General features: G+C 52.6%; 6 protein-coding genes across 6 annotated transcripts in view; 5 read left to right on the top strand and 1 right to left on the bottom strand.

The window, feature by feature from the left end:
- Window positions 1-52: 52 nt before the first annotated feature.
- Window positions 53-603, top strand: VDAG_09576 (uncharacterized protein; the record flags this gene model as incomplete). Its single annotated transcript, XM_009658537.1, has 2 exons — window positions 53-283; window positions 379-603. The coding sequence occupies 2 exons, from the start codon at window positions 53-55 to the stop codon at window positions 601-603; spliced, it is 456 nt and encodes a 151-aa protein (XP_009656832.1).
- Window positions 604-2,676: 2,073 nt separating this feature from the next.
- VDAG_09577 (uncharacterized protein) lies at window positions 2,677-5,502 on the top strand. The gene is made up of 7 exons (XM_009658538.1): window positions 2,677-2,755; window positions 2,871-3,012; window positions 3,145-3,160; window positions 3,292-3,427; window positions 3,474-3,754; window positions 3,834-4,450; window positions 4,541-5,502. The coding sequence occupies exons 1-7, from the start codon at window positions 2,740-2,742 to the stop codon at window positions 5,079-5,081; spliced, it is 1,749 nt and encodes a 582-aa protein (XP_009656833.1). The 5' UTR covers window positions 2,677-2,739; the 3' UTR covers window positions 5,082-5,502.
- An 80-nt stretch (window positions 5,503-5,582) lies between these two features.
- VDAG_09578 (iron transporter SMF3) lies at window positions 5,583-7,582 on the top strand (the record flags this gene model as incomplete). Its single annotated transcript, XM_009658539.1, has 4 exons — window positions 5,583-6,009; window positions 6,068-6,306; window positions 6,393-6,667; window positions 6,775-7,582. The coding sequence occupies 4 exons, from the start codon at window positions 5,583-5,585 to the stop codon at window positions 7,580-7,582; spliced, it is 1,749 nt and encodes a 582-aa protein (XP_009656834.1).
- Window positions 7,583-8,433: 851 nt separating this feature from the next.
- Window positions 8,434-10,453, top strand: VDAG_09579 (uncharacterized protein; the record flags this gene model as incomplete). The annotated part of the gene is made up of 4 exons (XM_009658540.1): window positions 8,434-8,593; window positions 8,646-9,135; window positions 9,198-9,781; window positions 9,837-10,453. The coding sequence occupies 4 exons, from the start codon at window positions 8,434-8,436 to the stop codon at window positions 10,391-10,393; spliced, it is 1,791 nt and encodes a 596-aa protein (XP_009656835.1). The 3' UTR covers window positions 10,394-10,453.
- Window positions 10,454-11,361: 908 nt separating this feature from the next.
- On the top strand, window positions 11,362-12,518 carry VDAG_09580 (uncharacterized protein; the record flags this gene model as incomplete). The annotated part of the gene is made up of 2 exons (XM_009658541.1): window positions 11,362-11,848; window positions 11,980-12,518. The coding sequence occupies 2 exons, from the start codon at window positions 11,362-11,364 to the stop codon at window positions 12,516-12,518; spliced, it is 1,026 nt and encodes a 341-aa protein (XP_009656836.1).
- Window positions 12,519-12,838: 320 nt separating this feature from the next.
- Window positions 12,839-16,349, bottom strand: part of VDAG_09581 (opaque-specific ABC transporter CDR3) — a gene marked incomplete at both ends in the record, with an annotated part of 4,644 nt that continues 1,133 nt past the window's right edge. Inside the window, 7 exons of the mRNA XM_009658542.1 lie at window positions 12,839-13,256; window positions 13,318-13,561; window positions 13,638-13,824; window positions 13,873-14,243; window positions 14,295-14,865; window positions 14,920-15,271; window positions 15,329-16,255. Coding sequence (XP_009656837.1) covers window positions 12,839-13,256; window positions 13,318-13,561; window positions 13,638-13,824; window positions 13,873-14,243; window positions 14,295-14,865; window positions 14,920-15,271; window positions 15,329-16,255 — 3,070 coding nt within the window. The remainder of the gene's footprint in view (window positions 13,257-13,317; window positions 13,562-13,637; window positions 13,825-13,872; window positions 14,244-14,294; window positions 14,866-14,919; window positions 15,272-15,328; window positions 16,256-16,349) is intronic.

The raw sequence follows: 16,349 nt of genomic DNA on the forward strand, positions 1-16,349 counted from the left end.
TTCAAAAGCGGGTTTGAGGGTGCAGGTTGTCACGACGGAGGGATCGGTCACGATGACGCCGGTCGACGTCAAGGTAGCGAAGCGGGGCCAAGATGGAAAGAAGGTGGAGGAGAGAAGGGAGTTTACGAGGTCTTCGGGCGTACCAGCCGAGCTCGAGGCTTTCGGCGCGACTCTGGAACAAGGCACTGCTGATGAGAGGCAGAACACTGCACAGGCACTGAAGGATCTGGCGATTCTACAGGGTCTGCTTGAGTCCGGTGCGGCCGATGGACAGGCGAAACAGGTCTAAGCGCTTCACAAGAGAAGATGACTTGGGAAAAGACCGGTTCAATTGCCTCGAGTCTCGAGAAAACAGAAAACCTCGCGCATCATCGCTAGGGTATCGCAATACAAGTTATACAAAGTCCAACTCTCTTAGCAACCGCCGCCGCCGCCGCCTCCGCCGTCACCTCCACTGCAGCCGCCGCCGCCGCCGCCATCACCACCGTAGCCGTGCCCGTGGTGGCCACCATAGCCAGCATCGCCCGCGAAAACGTAACCGCCTGTGTAATGGCCATGCCTCCCTCCGTACCGACTACGCGGCTGACGGCGCCGGTAGCTTGATGCGTCGGCCATGACGGGGCGAGGGCTGTAGTCATACATGTTGCTTTTTCTGCTGCTGCTGCCGAAGCACATGGTGCTGGATGGGGTTGGAGGTAGTGATTGTAAAAGGTGATCTCAGGTGACCTTCTCGTCAAGGCTAGGTGATTGGGTCGTCTGATTTGCTTGTAACGTTTGTTCGAGTGTACTTGTAGTGTGGCTTGATGTAAAGACTTGGAGCGTCATAAGATTCAGGAGCATTTTTTCGACAAAAGGTGCTGCGACCGAGGGCCTTTAAATGCATCGACGACACCATCATCACAACGTGTGTCATGGGAGGATCGCGAGAATATTTCCCGAATCAGGTAGACGCCTTCTAGAAGTCAGATTCGATCAGCCTCGCTGGGCGCCCCATGACGTCTCCCGGGGCTGCGTGCTTGGCGCGATGGATGCGGTGCACCCTTGCGCCAATCCGTCTGGGGCAAAGATTGCTGAGGTGTCACCCTACCGTTTGGGTGATTGTGACACCACAACACCCATTTCCGCGTATCGGGCCACCATGCGGCGGACCCTAAATGGCTAGGGGGGGCCTCATGTCTCTGCCTTGACGGGAGCCGGTGGCGCTGGAGCTTAGCCTCCAGGCGGTGGTCAGCTGAGGGGATGCACTGCCTTGTCTCTTCGTGGTGGAGGAGACGAGGAATATTGAGGGGGTTGTTGATCAGCAAGACCGATTTGTCGCCTGCAGACCCTAGTCGGCCGAGGACTAAACCTAATACATCAAGAGTCGCCCAGCATCCCATCTTCTTAGGCTGCGTCTGACGATGGCGAGATTCAGGCACCACAAGACTGAACTCGTCTTCTGGACGATAATTGGCCAATACTTGGCTTGTCGAGTCCGGCGGCTGGTGGCAAGCTCGTTTCTATCGGTTGCTACTTCTCAGAGCCGCGTCCATGAGCGATGACCCCCTGAACTTGAAGCTGGACGAAGAGTTCCTTTAACGTTTCCGATGCGCACTTGGAGCGTCTTCCAGACCTCGAACCTCGCTTTCACCCAGTAAAACTCACTCACATTGAATCGCACCACCTCCGGTCCAGCTCCGTCTCAAGAAGCCTAGCAGACATGTCTGACTTGTACGATTTTCCATATATGCGGTAGTTGTCCCTTTACTGACTGAATTTGGCCCTATTAGTTCGTATGATCGATAGCTCAGTAGCAGAAAATATCCTGCTAATTGAAATAAAGGACATAGCGATCTGTACATCTAGATGCCTATACGTCACTTATATGTCATAGACGTGGCCGCCCTTGACTGTATAGGTACTGGGATAGTACTTGCTTAGATGTGGAACGCTCATTAGGTACCTCACCTAAGGTGGGTAGTCAGACAGTGGTCATTCTATGTACTGAGGCAAATGTGGCAGTAAGGGATGAGATGAGCCATTGGCGCAGGCAATGCATTTGTGAGAAGGACTGTTGACCATATGCAGCAGTATTATGGTCTACTCGCCGTTTGAATAGTGAGGTAGTATGAACTCCCATCCGCGACGGGACATTTGGCATATGGAGGCAAAACTTGGCGAATACCTCATGACTACCTCCAACCAAGAAAGCAAGATCAGCACTTCTTATTGCTTTAACCGGCAGATACCTGAGTAATTGACTGAGTCAAGTGGCTGGCGATTGTCCATCAAAGCTGTGGTGCTCACTGCTCACCCAACTTCACCCAACAGGGTCCTGAAGCGCAGCACGTTACAGCACGTGGAGGCTTCGGAGCCCGCGGGACACCGTCCTCGGGCTGTCAACGTAAGCTCTGATGCAAGACTGGTCCAAAACGACGGTTTGGTACAACCACGAATAATCCAAGTATTGCCTGCCTGGATCACGGAAGTTCAATCATTGCCCTCTGTCCACTCGCTGCTCTGCCCTTCGATATTGCCAAGTCGACTCCTACAATTTGGGCACAGGGCGATTGCAGTTGAACGCACCTCATTCACGGCTCGCAGAATGCACAAAGTCAACAGAACATGCGACCAATGTCGCCGTCGAAAGATACGTTGCATCGGTGAGTCGGATCAATTCTCACATGAACCTCGCAGCCTCTCCTAACCGTCCTTCCCCTCATCGTCAGCACCGGAACCGGCACTCGGAAAGCCCCCAATATGTGCCTACTGCGCCGTAAGTTCCCCTCTGCTCCTCGCGCGCCGGGCTCTTGGCCGCGTGCTATTCAGACCTCCTTGACACTCACCTCGCTCTGTTGTTTGAAGTCACGCAATTATGACTGCCACTTCAGTCCCTTTCGACGGAGGCCCAAAGCCCAAGGTTTGGTCCCCCGCTCTTGGATTGCGCCGCTTTGCTGACAGCGCCAAAGTTCCAGAACCCGACGTGTCTTCCTCCGTGCCGCCATCAGGCCGCAGTCCCGATACAGGCGACCTGTACGTCGATCGCATTTTGCATAGTCTCGAGGAACCCAATGAGCCGATCCTATTCAACGAGGATTTTGTCATCAAGGTGTGACAACAATTACCATCAACCTTCACTCCGTCGTGCACTAATCCCCATCTTAGGTCCCCGATGAGCAGAGTAAGTTCATCCGATGCTTCACGATGTAGCATCTGCTCATGAAGCCAGTCTCAAGTTGTGGTCTCGCTTTCTTCTCCGAGCAGAGGGTCGCTTCCCTAACCAGCAGGATGGGCAGTGCCCATTTACGTGAGCTGATCGAGAAGCTCGACAACATCATCGTCGAGAGGCTCAGCTTGACAAGGCCGTCACCATGGACGCGGATTCAATTCATGAAGCCACCAAAGGGTCCTCAGGTAACTCCCGATGAGGCACGAGACTACATTCGAGGTGAGCTGTTCGCTTTCTCTCAGCAGCAGCAGTGCTGACGATCTAGCCTACTTCGAAAACCTCCATCCCGTATACCCCTTCCTGGACCGTGACATCTTCGAAACCAAAGCCTTGAGCCCGCAGTTGCCGCATGTGCTTGATCAAAATCCCATCTTTTCGGCTCTCTACCATGCCGTCTTGGCACTAGGAAGCCAGTTCTTCCGCCAGGGGACCTATTCTCCAGGCACAGGTAAATCGTGGGAGCTCTTCCAGGTATCCTTAGGCCACATGGCAGAGATCATACTCCCACGAGAGTCACTCGAGAACGTCCAAGCTATCACCGCCATGGTCAGTCGTCTCCGCCACCTGTAGTGACACCTCCTGACAAAGACAGTCTATCTATGCTCTCAACGCGTGCTGCCTTCAGATCGATGACGCGCTCGTCGCCCACGCTGCTCGCATGGCCATCGTTCTCCGCTATCATCGCTCTTCGGCCGCTCAGTCCGACCAAGCTCGTGTCTTCTGGGTCATTTACGCCCTTGAGAAGCAGCAATGCCTCCTCAGTCGCTGTTCTTCCATGATTCCCGACGAAGACATTGCCTGCCCAGCCCCGTCCGCACCGGAATCTATTGTCGGGGCGTACAACGCTTTCCTGACGTTTGTTCGAATCGGCCGCATCTCTTCCGTAGCGTATCAGTCCCTCTTTTCCATCTCGGCGGCGCAAAAGTCCGCGCCGGCCCTGCAGGCTGCCATTCTTCACATGAGAGGCCTGTTGGAGGAGTGGAGGATGGGCATCCCGGCTGCGTTCCGTCCCTGCGAGCCGGCCAATTTCGACGCTCTGACGGACGCCAGCACGAGGCTTGCCGTGCTCCAGACGCATTATCTCTACCTTGGTCTCATCATCTCCATTGAGCGCCTCACTCTGCATCTTGACAAGGAGAGAGGTGCCGCGAGCCAGCGGAGCAGGGTCAACTTGATGAATGCCGCGAGAACAATTGTGGATCTCTCACGGTACATCGAGCTTGAGCCGTACGTTCCTGTTGCGTAAGTGCCATTTCCCTTAGCCGTTTTTTGCATTCTTTCCAAGGTGGGGATTCGAAATGTTTTTTCAAAGCGTGTAGCTGACCAAATCAGAATCACTTGCATCATGCCGCTGACGGCGCTCTTCATCCTGTTTGACTTCATCATCCACAACCCTCTCCATCGAGAGACGAGGGCAAACCTTACGCTACTGGACACCATAGCGGGATATTTCAGCATGATTGATTTTGCGTCCAAGGGAGCGCTGCCTGGAAGAGTGATCCCCGAGTTTGCGCAGATTGCGCGCGAGTACTTCATCAAAGTGCAGACGCAAGGCATCACCGAGGCCGAACGCGCATCAGATGCCAAAGACGACGCGCTCGGGCCAAAGGAAAGCCCAGCGACGCGAGACAAGGCAGGAGAGCCCTCGACGGAGATGCAGCAGGACAATCCCGCAGCTGAGGAATCATGGGCCAATGCGGTCGGATCAGACTATCTCAGCTATCCGACGCCAGCAAACTTCGAGGTCCCGACCGACATGCAGATGTGGGATGCCGGCGACTTTCGGTCCATCTTTGGCACGGCGTTCCCGGAGTGGGCCATGGGTCCCGACGTTGCGTTGGGATCGCTGGGGTTGACTGATGGTGGTCGTTAGATTCTGTTCGACGGCTGGGAAGCAGTGTTATGGGTTCGACAGCCATTCGAGTGGGATCAAACATGGGTTCAACGACTTTCTTACCAATACACGATCTAGGAACATCATTCTTGCGCCATTCGCCGTGCAAACACAGCTAAAGGACAAACGGGTGTGCACCCGTGGGGTGACGGGACTGACACCCCCACTTCTTGTTCTGTAAAACCTTCCATGTCGCCAAAGAACAGGCGCTAGCATTGTCGTGGTGGCCGCTTTCGAGAAGCATGGCAATTCTACGCGGGTTGGGTATCCCTAGCACGGGTAGTCGGCAGCAATGGTGACGTGGACTGCAAAACAAAACACTGATTCTCCCGTTCTGTAGACTCCTCGCATGTAACCTGAAACTTAGCTTCCATTGTCAATCGAGTAGAGGATTTGCAGCCGTTGTTTATCTTCTGTGATCAATTTGCCGCCAAATTCATCCTACATCAACCACGATTACCCACAACAATCGCAAAAACCATGAACCGCCCCTCACGAACTGACGAGCCTTACGAGGGTGAAGGGCACAATCAGAGCCCTAGTTCTTTGCCCAATGAACTGACCACCAACGAGGATCTCAACGGCCTTGCCAATGCTCGGGAAGTGACGCAGAACGCTGAGCTCTTCCGATTCAAGAACGGGCCGCCTTGGTGTGAGGATCATGGCGAGACTACGCCTTCTGGCGAAGACAGACGCCAGTGGCTGACCAGCGATTCCGCTGGTCAGCCCTCGGGAGGGGCGGTCGGATCTCATGATCCGACCCCCCTCCCTAATTCTCTCCCGACTTCCTTCCGTAGAAGACATCGATTTGCTTCTGGATGTAGGTCTGCTCTCCAGTGGTCCAAGGACAGCTTGATGAAATTCGGCACATTCATTGGCCCTGGTTTCATGATTGCTGTTGCATACAGTAAGCCTCGGATGCTGAACTCTCGACTTGATGGAAATATTGACAACGAAATCGCAAGTCGATCCCGGAAATTATGCAACAGACGTCGCTGCAGGCGCAACTTACGAATATCGGCTACTCTTCATCGTGCTCCTTGCCAATATTTTTGCGATATTCCTACAAACGCTTTGCATAAAGCTGGGAACCGTTACAGGCCTGAATCTCGCCGAGTGCTGTCGCGCCTTTCTTCCCCGGTGGCTCAACCTGGTGCTTTACATCTTTGCTGAGGTAGCAATCATTGCAACAGATATCGCAGAGGTCAGCTCGTTCGCCTTTTTTATCTTGTCTCCCATCCTGCAGTGTAGCAAATATTATGCACAATCGCAATATCTGACAATAGGAAGGTTATCGGCTTCGCAATCGCTTTGAATCTTCTCATCCCCGCGGTGCCTTTGGTGGTTGGGTGCGCCATTTCGATCTTAGACGTCTTCGTCACGCTCTACTTTTATAACCCACAAGGGTCTATGAAGGGGCTTCGAATCTTCGAGTGCTTCATTGCGTGTCTGGTCCTGAGCGTCGTAGTCTGCTTCTGTATCCAACTCTCGATGATCCAGGAAACCCCTGTTGGAGACGTCTTCAAGGGCTACCTACCTTCCGAGGCCATCATTGAAGGTAAAGGGTATGTTGGCACTCTTCTGCAGCCCATCTCGACCTGGAAACAGCGCTAATTATGCCAAGCTTATATCAAGCTTGCGGGATTCTTGGTGCAACTGTCATGCCGCACAGCCTCTATCTTGGCTCCGGCATTGTGCAGCCCCGCCTGCGGGAGTTTGACGCCAAGAACGGCTTGCTCTCCACCGGCGCATCTACAGCACAACAGGACGGAGAAGATGTTGATAAGAGCCAGTATGTGCCCTCTCTCAAAGCCATACGCCATGCCATGGCCATGTCCTCCTTCGAACTTGGCATCGCCCTTTTCACTTTTGCTCTCTTTGTCAACTCAGCCATCCTTATCGTCGCAGGCGACTCCCTGTATGGGACTCCAAGTGCCTCCGATGCCGATATCTTCAGCATTCACGAGCTTCTGTCGGAGTCAATCTCGACCGCGGCTGGCACCATGTTTGCGCTGGCGCTGCTGCTCTCGGGCGTCTCAGCTGGTATAGTATGCACCATTGCTGGCCAGATGGTGTGTGAGGGTGCGCTGAGCTGGAAGATGCGACCGTGGCTGCGACGCTTGGTCACGAGAAGCATTAGCATCACGCCGAGTGTCATCATCGCAGGAGCTGTGGGTCGGCAGGGGATCAGCGCTGCGCTCAACGCGTCACAGGTTGTTCTCAGTGTCGTCCTTCCTTTTCTAACGGCACCGCTGATTTACTTTACCTGTTGCGGCAAGTTCATGACCGTTCAGGTCGAATCGGTACGCGATGAAGGTGAGCATACTGGTGGTGTTCGCGATGTGGCGGCTGGGGAACGCAGCATCACCACTGTCCAGTTTGCGAATTCATGGTACACCACTGTCATTGCTGTTCTGGTGTGGATTGCGATTGCTGGCATGAACGTTGCCAACCTTGTGCTCCTGGGTCAAGGCAACTGATGTTGGAAAAGGGGGACATTTGGTGGGAGGCTATCTTGCAGAGACGTCTGGAAGCTGGATGCAAGAAGCCTCGTTGCGCCAATTTCGTTCCCTTTCTCTATTCATCCTCCAGCACGACAACAAAAGACCTCTAGCTGCTGTGCGGTGAACCAATTGGTGTGGAATTGGACTGTCCTTCGAGCGCTATGTGGATGGATGAGTTGAAGTGGAGAGCGATGACACTGGACCCAGATCTCGGCAGTGCCTTCGAAGGTGGGAGAGAGATGGCCCGATCACGAATCTATATGGCGGCCAGCCTTCGATTTTCCGCCACAACGACCGGGATCATTACAAAGTTCATTGTTGAATGAGGAGCGCGCCCACAGTGACTGGGATCTGCCACTTCGGTAGGATTTCAGGCTCCATTGAAAAGAATCCTTCGTGAGATCTCAGGCTGCAGCTCGTTACAGCCCCTGCTGAATTAACGGACTGCTGCATTACGTCGAAACAGTAATCTGTGTTCTGGACATCGATAAGAATCCTTCGTCCATTTATAGACGTAGGTTGGTTTTGGTGGTCCTTATGATTGGCCCTTTTAGGTACGATTCCCCCCCCCTGGATGCCAAGCATGCCGCTGCAGGGTTCATGGGGGATTTGAGCTGGGCCGCTGGGTGCTGACCGCAACATGGCCCTGAATCCTCCTGAGCGCTCGGTATGTAAGCCGAAGCAGCTTCTTTATATCCAGTCTTCGAGACGCACTCAAACACCCTGGCTTACTTCCAACATCCTGTCTGACACCTGCCGAACGCTACATACGTTACTCCCTCGTTCCTTCGGATCTCGGGTTGAGCAACGGGTTTTGGCAAGGCATAATGGCAGCACGCAAGGACGAAGAGAAATGGACCGCTACACCCTCGGCGGTCTCGCTGCCATCAGATTCCTTCCTGCCCCATGCAGGCCCACAAGCACCGCCAGCCACAAGACGTCGGACAGTCATGACTCTGCTGCAGATGGCACTTTTCTACACCCTCGGTTCGTCGCCTCGATTCTTATCACAATACCGGGGGAACTGACAGAGAGACAGCGGTGGCAGTCATGGGTGCTCATCTGAGCCTCTTCCAGTACCTTGACGGGACGCCCGTCCGGTCTACGAGATTGACGCAAAGCATTGAAAATGCCATGGCTAGTTTCATGGCACTTGTCGCAGAGCTACTTCTCGTCTCTGGCGTAAGCATTGCCTACACCCAGTTGCTTTGGAGGTTCTTCCGCCAAAAGACACTGAGCGCTTTTGTTATCGACAAGCTCGTCTCGCTGCCGGACAGCCCTTGGGATCTTGCCCGGCCTCGGGTTATTATCAGTGCCATTGGGCCATGGCTGGCTGCCCTGGTCTGCGTGTTGATGCCTCTAGCTGGCATGTTTCCTCCTGGTTGCTTGACGGTTGAGTTTCGCAACAGCATCGTGCCCGTGACGCTATCAGCTGTGCCAACCCTGAACATCTCGTACTGGGGGCCTGGCAATTATCGTGGGTTTGTCGACCACGCCCTCTTCGACCTCAACGCCGATCTAGATTTCATGTAAGCGCCCCATCGCCCTTAAAATGTGTCTTCTCCGATTCTAATAGTCTACCGATGTATAGCAATGTCCAGCCTAAGCTTACTACCCTAGCCCGGACTGTTCTGGCGCAAGGCGAGCCTGTTGCACCTCCCACACCATGCAGTGGTCCATGCACATACGACATGCAGTTCGACGGCCCAAGCTTCGAATGCAAGCAGGTTAACGCGACAAAGTACACTTTATTCAAGCCGTGCACGGATGTCGTCTTCAAGGCAAAGTCACAAAGCGTTAGGGACGGTCTTTTGATCCGCAACAACTCAGTGCGGTTATCGTGGCACACTGAGAGAAACGATGAAGAGGCTTGCCGGAACTCGACACTCCGGACCATGGACTGTTCCGTGAAACTCGCGACCTACAACGTGAAGATGACGAATGAGGAGAATGGTACCCGCATCTTCAACACCAAAGTGACCGGAGAGAGGGAGTTTTGGGACGACGAGAACCCGATTCCCCTGCGCTTCTACGACTACTTCTACGACCGCGAGTCCGGGAATCTCATGGACGAGGCTGTCAACCAAACCCAGCTGCACAAGGTGTATGCCAACACACAAGCATACGCCATTCGAGAGGCTGCTGTTCAAGCTTTGGTAGGCGATGTCAGAAGATGTGAGTTATGCAAGAACTTGTCTTCTCTATTCCTTTTTTTAACCTGTCTATGTAGTTTCCGATGGTGGAGGTGACACAAGGACCGCCTTGCTCTGGCCCAACATGACGTACGTGGTCGGTAGCCCATATATTGGCATGACCGACAGGTTCAACCCGCAAGTATCCCTGACGCCCGAAACGGTGCAAAAGTACCTCCAAGACATCGTCATATCGACACTGTCACTTAATCCGAAGAACAAGCCTCTCTGGACGAACGGGCCTGACATTCCGGCTCTCGAGGGTGGCGCAACATATATCTTCGATTCGAAGCTGCAATTCTTCTTGCCTTATGGTGTGTGTCTGCTGGTGGCTGCTCTGGTCTACATCCATGGCATCTGGGCCATGTGGAAGAATGGACAACCGGCCGGAAAAAGCCTGTTGCAGTTTGCTACGGCGGTAAGCACGAGCAAGACTCTACAGGACACTTGCAGCTCGCGGACGGAGGGGGACGCGTTCGAGAATCTGAAAGAGATCAAGCTGCGATATGGTGTGGGAAGGTCGTTTGACAGCGCGGGCTCGACAATTTATGTCACTGGATTCGGAACTGTTGATGAAGTCGATTGTACAAAGTAGAGTAGTCGCCACTCTCTGGCAGGTACTTCATCTCTGAGGATAATCATCGACTAATTTGCCAAGAAGTAAGTACATAGCATCTCCATCTCAGTGCGTGGTATAGAATAGAGGGAAGAGGTCATCCACACGTGGTCCACAGGCCATAGAATATAGGTAGGGGGTCGGAATACACCTGAACTCCGGCCCTCTGCAGCTTGGGGGGCCTTGCGCAGCCTAAATGTATACGTTTCTCGTAGCCCTTAGCCCGTGGTCGACCCCCTGCTTGTCGACTCCGTAGGGTCGCCTGGCAGTTTGACCCCTGAAGTAAGGCAATAAGGGGACGAAACATGACGGCCAGCGTCAGTTTGTGTTACTCAATCTCTTTGCCGTTTCCAGCTCTTGTAATTGGCGGCCAACAAACGTTGCATTACAAGAAACTCCACGCCGCCATCTCTACCTTCCAAATGAAATTCCACGTGCAATGTCGCCTGCGGTCATTTCTGCTGGTAAGCGCAGAGTTTCTTCCAGATGTCAGTATAGATATCCAAGTGTTGCCTGAGGTAGCTGGGATTCAATAATGGCTTACAGCACTATTGGTGCCACATAATGGAAGGGTCCTTTCGGCGAGAGTCTTCCTCTATAAATTGCTCCTCCAAATCACTGAGGTACGATTGGCCCCCGCTGTTGCTGGGGAGTTGTTCTTCACCAAAACTTCAACGACCGCACGAGATGACCATGTTGAAGGTTGGAAAATTTGTTGAGGAATAGCCAGGAGTAAAACAACGTCTGAGGTTAGATATGCATCGAGCGATTAATATTTTCAAAGGATAAATGGCTGCGATTAATAGAGGAAGTACCGGTTTTTATTAAACAGTATGATAAGACATCACCTTTCTGGTTGCGGACCGTCATTCAGGGTAAATCGATACGTTGCTTTGAAGATAGGAATCGCAAATCTGACGCGAGATGTCATTGAAAGAGAAACGAGCATGTACAGCTCCGTGCGACCAGGTCAACGTCAACACATTGTTAGCCCGGAGAGCGTCTTCGAGGTGTCTGGGCCGAACGGTCGTCACGCCTGTTTTGTTCTGGAACTGATGGGACCGAACCTGAATACACTTCTACGACGGCACCCTCTCTTTTGCGTCGGGAAGCCATGGAGGCGTCGGTTTCCCAAGCAAGTCGCCAAGCAAATCCCGAAAGATATGTTGCCTGGGGTACAGTCCCTCCACGATTGTGGTATCGTGCACGGAGACCTCCACCCCGGCAACATTTTAGTGTACATTCCTCCACTCGAGGAGGCTGGCGTCTCTGAGGAGTCGCTTGCGCAGACCCCCGATGAAGGGACTCTTCTTATACGGCGGGATGGTTTGCAAGATTACTGGGCATCAACGTATCTGTTGGAACCAGCCCCGCTGATCGACCATGTTGTCCTTGACCGCGTTCCATTGGTCAAGATCACAGACCTCTGCGCTGGTAAGAAAAACCACCTGATTGTGGCCAAGTACGGAAATTTTTGTCATGCCCTGAAGCTCATGCTACTGCAGCATTTTTCCAATCATCTCCTGTGTCCAAACCCCTGACACCAGTTGCGCTTCGAGCTCCAGAGACCATTCTTGGCCTTGATCTAGGCAAGAGAACTGATATCTGGTGTGTAGGGTGCCTTGTGTTCGAGTTGATCACCGGTCGCCAGCTATTTGTCAGACTTGAGGCGCTACAGGGAGATGAATCCGATGAAACAACGAACGATGAACATCTCATCCAATTGAGTCAAGTCCTGGGGCCGATGCCTACCAGTCTGTTCACCCACTGGCAACGAGGGCCGCAGTATTACGGGTTAGAAGGAGAACTCATCATCGATGACGGAGAAAGCGATGTCAGTGATGATGAAAAAAGCAGCCAGGCAACACTAGAGTCAGGCGACAACCGCTCACAAGGCAACAGAGTCGGGTCAGAAAGAGGGTCGCCTCTTGCGACTGCTGAGTCTTTTGTCTCTCTCGAACAACAGCTCAGAAAGTGCAAGCCGGACGACATGGAGGAGGCTGAGGAGGCTATTGTTTTGGAGCTTCTGAGGTGGATTTTACAATATGACCCTGAGAAGCGCCCTTCGGCTGAAGAGATTCTGACACATCCTTGGTTCCTCTGAGTCAGTACGCTGATCAAGCTCCAACTGTGGTCATCAAAATCTTTCTAGGCGAAACATTCCCGTTGAAGCAGAATCTTTCTTTTTTTTTTCTTATTTCTATGTGAAATTCGATACTGATTAATAGCTGGCGGAAATAATTAAACATGACGATGGCTGGGCTGTTCAACACGCAAAGAGAATTCATGCTCAGTGATACGAAAGAAAATAATGATGGGGAGACAAGAAATAGGAAATCTTTGGGTTGGAGTTGCTTCCACATGACTAGTACGGACATTCATCCTAGTCCTCGCGATTTAATAACTTGCAACTCATCTTCCCGTCTAACCCCTTTTCGTGCCCTTGCCCTTGGGCATTCTGAACGCCCAATATAGTGCCAAGGCTGCGCTGACATTGAATAAAATATATGCCCACAGGACGCCAAAGTCTCGCCATCTGGTGGCGTATTTGATACTGTACCGCGCCAGGAATTGATTCGTGTTCGAGATGGGACAGTAAAGACACGTTTCCGTCGCGTTAGGTGTCAAAAGATTTCCGCCCGCAGCCTCAGCAAAGGCACCAAGAAACTCAAGGCAGTCCATCCCGCTTGGTGGTGCAAGTCGCAGTATCTCGCTTGCAGCGCAGGTAACCTCTGCGTTGGCGATAGCAGAGGACATGACGCCGCCGACGAGGTAGGTTCCGGGGGAAATATAGTACATGAAGGTCCAGAAAGTAGGAAGGTCTGATTTAGCAACGCCCACACTGACTTTGTTAGTGATGCGATTCAGTCGGGGTGTATTCTGAGTCAAGTTTCATCACTTACCCGCAGAAACAGAGGCAGAGCATCCATAGTAGGCTGGCAAACACACCGGCAGTGTCGGCAGTGGGGATCCACGTAATTGAAAAGTGCGAGAAAGTGCTGGTGAACAGCATAAACATCCAGAGGAAGAAGAACACGAGGAGACCGCGGGAATGTTCGTCCCCTGGCGAAGTGTTCATAACAAAGCCGACCGGATAATACCAACAGACGAAAATAATGACAGCCATGAGCGTGTTCCAAGCGGCCTCTATAAGTATGTTGGAGAGAATGAAGGCTACGCGGTTAGCTTTGGGTTTGAGACGGACACTTGGGTTGGCACTCACTATCCCAGCGGTAAATTTTTGACGGCCGCTCTCGAATCTCGAAGAGATCACGTTGTGGTACAAACATGGGCATTATCTGCTCGTTGAGATTTCCAAAAAGAACAAGAAACATGAAAATTGCAAAAAGTTGATTTTGCAGGCCTTGCATCGTGTTGGCTGCCCTGAAACTGAACCCGAGGTAGATGGACTAATGTTCTTAGCTTGAAATAAGACGCATGCAGCGCATCCCGCTTACCGAAATAGATATCATCAGTATTTTGGACCAGATGTAGGTGGGTGACCGCCAAAAGTGTCGGTGAGTTCGGACGAAGACTTGCCAGAATTGTGTCTGGAACGATGTGACGAACTCCCGATGTTGGGACTCATTGTCTTCGTTAGGAGTTGGCATGGTTTTCTCAAGAGCCCGAAGCCGGTTCAACTCACGCTTGACGGCTTCAAACTCGGGAGAATTTCGCCACATTCGATGCCAGTCAATAGAGAAGCTGGCGTCCGTCGAAGGCTTGATCACGTTGAGCATCCATTCAGCTGGGTTTGCCTCAGCAGGACACTTCGGGGCACCACCTCGCTCCATGTACTCTATGAGGGTCTTGGACGAATCTCCCAGTTCTGCATCATGTAAGTACACTCCTCTGACATTATGGTATTCGTCAGACTCACCTCCGAAATAGACCGTCTTGCCTCCTGGCGCAAGCAATAACAGGCGATCAAATTCACCAAACAGAATAGCCGACGGCTGATGGATGGTGCATAAAACTGCCTGTCCACTTCTCGTCAACTTCTTGATCAGCTGTATAATCGACCATGAAGTCTGCGAATCCAAGCCTGAAGTCGGCTCGTCGAGGAATAAGAGCAGTTGCGGTCTCGCTGCGAGTTCCACACCAATAGTGAGTCGTTTCCGCTGTTCAACGTTGAGGCCCTCGCCCGGCACGCCGATAACGGCGTCGGCAAAAGCTTGCATGTCGAGCATATCAATGACTTGATCGACGTAAGCGAGCTTCTCAGAGTAGGGGATTTCAGCGGACTGGCGAAGAATAGCGCTGAAGGAGAGAGCCTCGCGTACAGTAGCGGTGCTGAGATGGAGATCTTGCTGCTGTACGTAGCCTACGCGGTGTTGGAAAGAGGAGTCCGTCGGGATGCCGTTGATGAGGGTATCGCCGGTGACGACGCCCATAGTCACCCGGGTGGCGAGGACGTCGAGAAGGGTCGTCTTGCCGGCACCAGAAACACCCTGTTACATTAGCTTGGTCTGAAACTACAATTAAATGGTGGAGAAACAACATACCATGAGCGCTGTAGATGTTCCGGGCTTCACCCAGCCGTCAACCTGATCAAGGATCCGCCGGTCTTCACCCTTAATCTTGATGTCATAGGACAAATTCTCCCAATGGAACACCGCCGTCCCGGTTACTAGGGTTGGAGCCGAGCGATCGCTGGCGGGCTTTTGGGAAACAGCTGTCTGGCCAATAGGTTGTCCTTCAAGGTCACCTGCAGCCGTTTTGGTCGATTCTGACGGAAGCTTGCCCTTCGGGAAGACCAACACCTCACCCTTGCTTTTTGGCGGCTTGGCAAACTCAGCAGCCGTAGTGTAGGCGCTCAGAAAGAATATGAGAAATGTGATAAGAATACCGATATTTCTGACCCTTGCAGTTAGCCATGTCTGCCGCCGACCCTAGCCTCCAATGGTGACTTACCTCCACTTGTTCCCATGATAGTAAGCAAATGCCATGTTGATGTATCTGTCACCTTGCACCGTTCCGCTGCCTGGCAAGGCACCAACGACTGGACAAACTGTGGAGTCGCTAGGAAGGATATCGTAACCAGTTCCGTAAGGGATGATACCTTCGCAAGGAAACTCCATATCGTGAAACTCGTTTGCCATTAGAGCCTCAAAACCATAAGCTAGAGGGTTAATGTAGTTCATCCAGCGTGACCAACCACGCATGTACATTGTTGGGATAGTGAAACCTGTGTACACCATAAGGCCGATACTGAGTATGGCACTTGGGACCATCGCCTGGTGCGACGTTCGCGTAACGCAGGCAAGAGTGCGGTAGAGGGACGACATGATGAGCGTGACGATGAAGCTGGTCAGGCAGAAGAAGAAGAACGGACCGGGGTCTCGACGAAGATTGGCCATGAAGTAGACGATGAGGTTGAATATAAACATGTTTACCATCTTGTAGGGGAGGTCCATAAGGTAACTAGCAATAGCTTGTGTTGACTGATGGTAGAAGGCGTAGCGGTTGTGTTTCTCGACGATGGACCGCTCTTCGTAAACGGTGAGCACTTCGAGCTGGCTCGCGAAGGCGTTCAGAAGCAGGGCAAAGAATATGATGCCGCCTCGATAGTAAAAGCTCGAAGTGTCTTCCTTGAGGTTGTAGAACATGCTTCCAAGGATGAGCGCCATGATGAGATTGAAGAACAACTGGGCGATGGTGAAATATGGATCAGCAAGAAGTCTGTTCCAGCCGCGCCCAGAGTCAGCCCTCTTGTGGTCGCTAGGAGCTGATATAGGTTGAGCTGGGACGCTCGGATCGGGCTTGCTCGGCGCGGCGCGAAGCTTCGTACTCCGCAACCCGTTTTTATTTTGGGTGTAATCTTTCATATCCATCAATCTCCTGGAGTAGAGATTGTCGGTGACGGCTCGCCTTCCAACGCTGAGCAAACTCGTCGGGCGTGCGAAAGACCCGAGCTCCTATCCGTCTCTACCAT

Source organism: Verticillium dahliae, genomic scaffold, assembly GCF_000150675.1.
Source record: "Verticillium dahliae VdLs.17 supercont1.28 genomic scaffold, whole genome shotgun sequence".
In the NCBI taxonomy this organism is placed as follows: Eukaryota; Fungi; Ascomycota; class Sordariomycetes; order Glomerellales; family Plectosphaerellaceae; genus Verticillium; species Verticillium dahliae.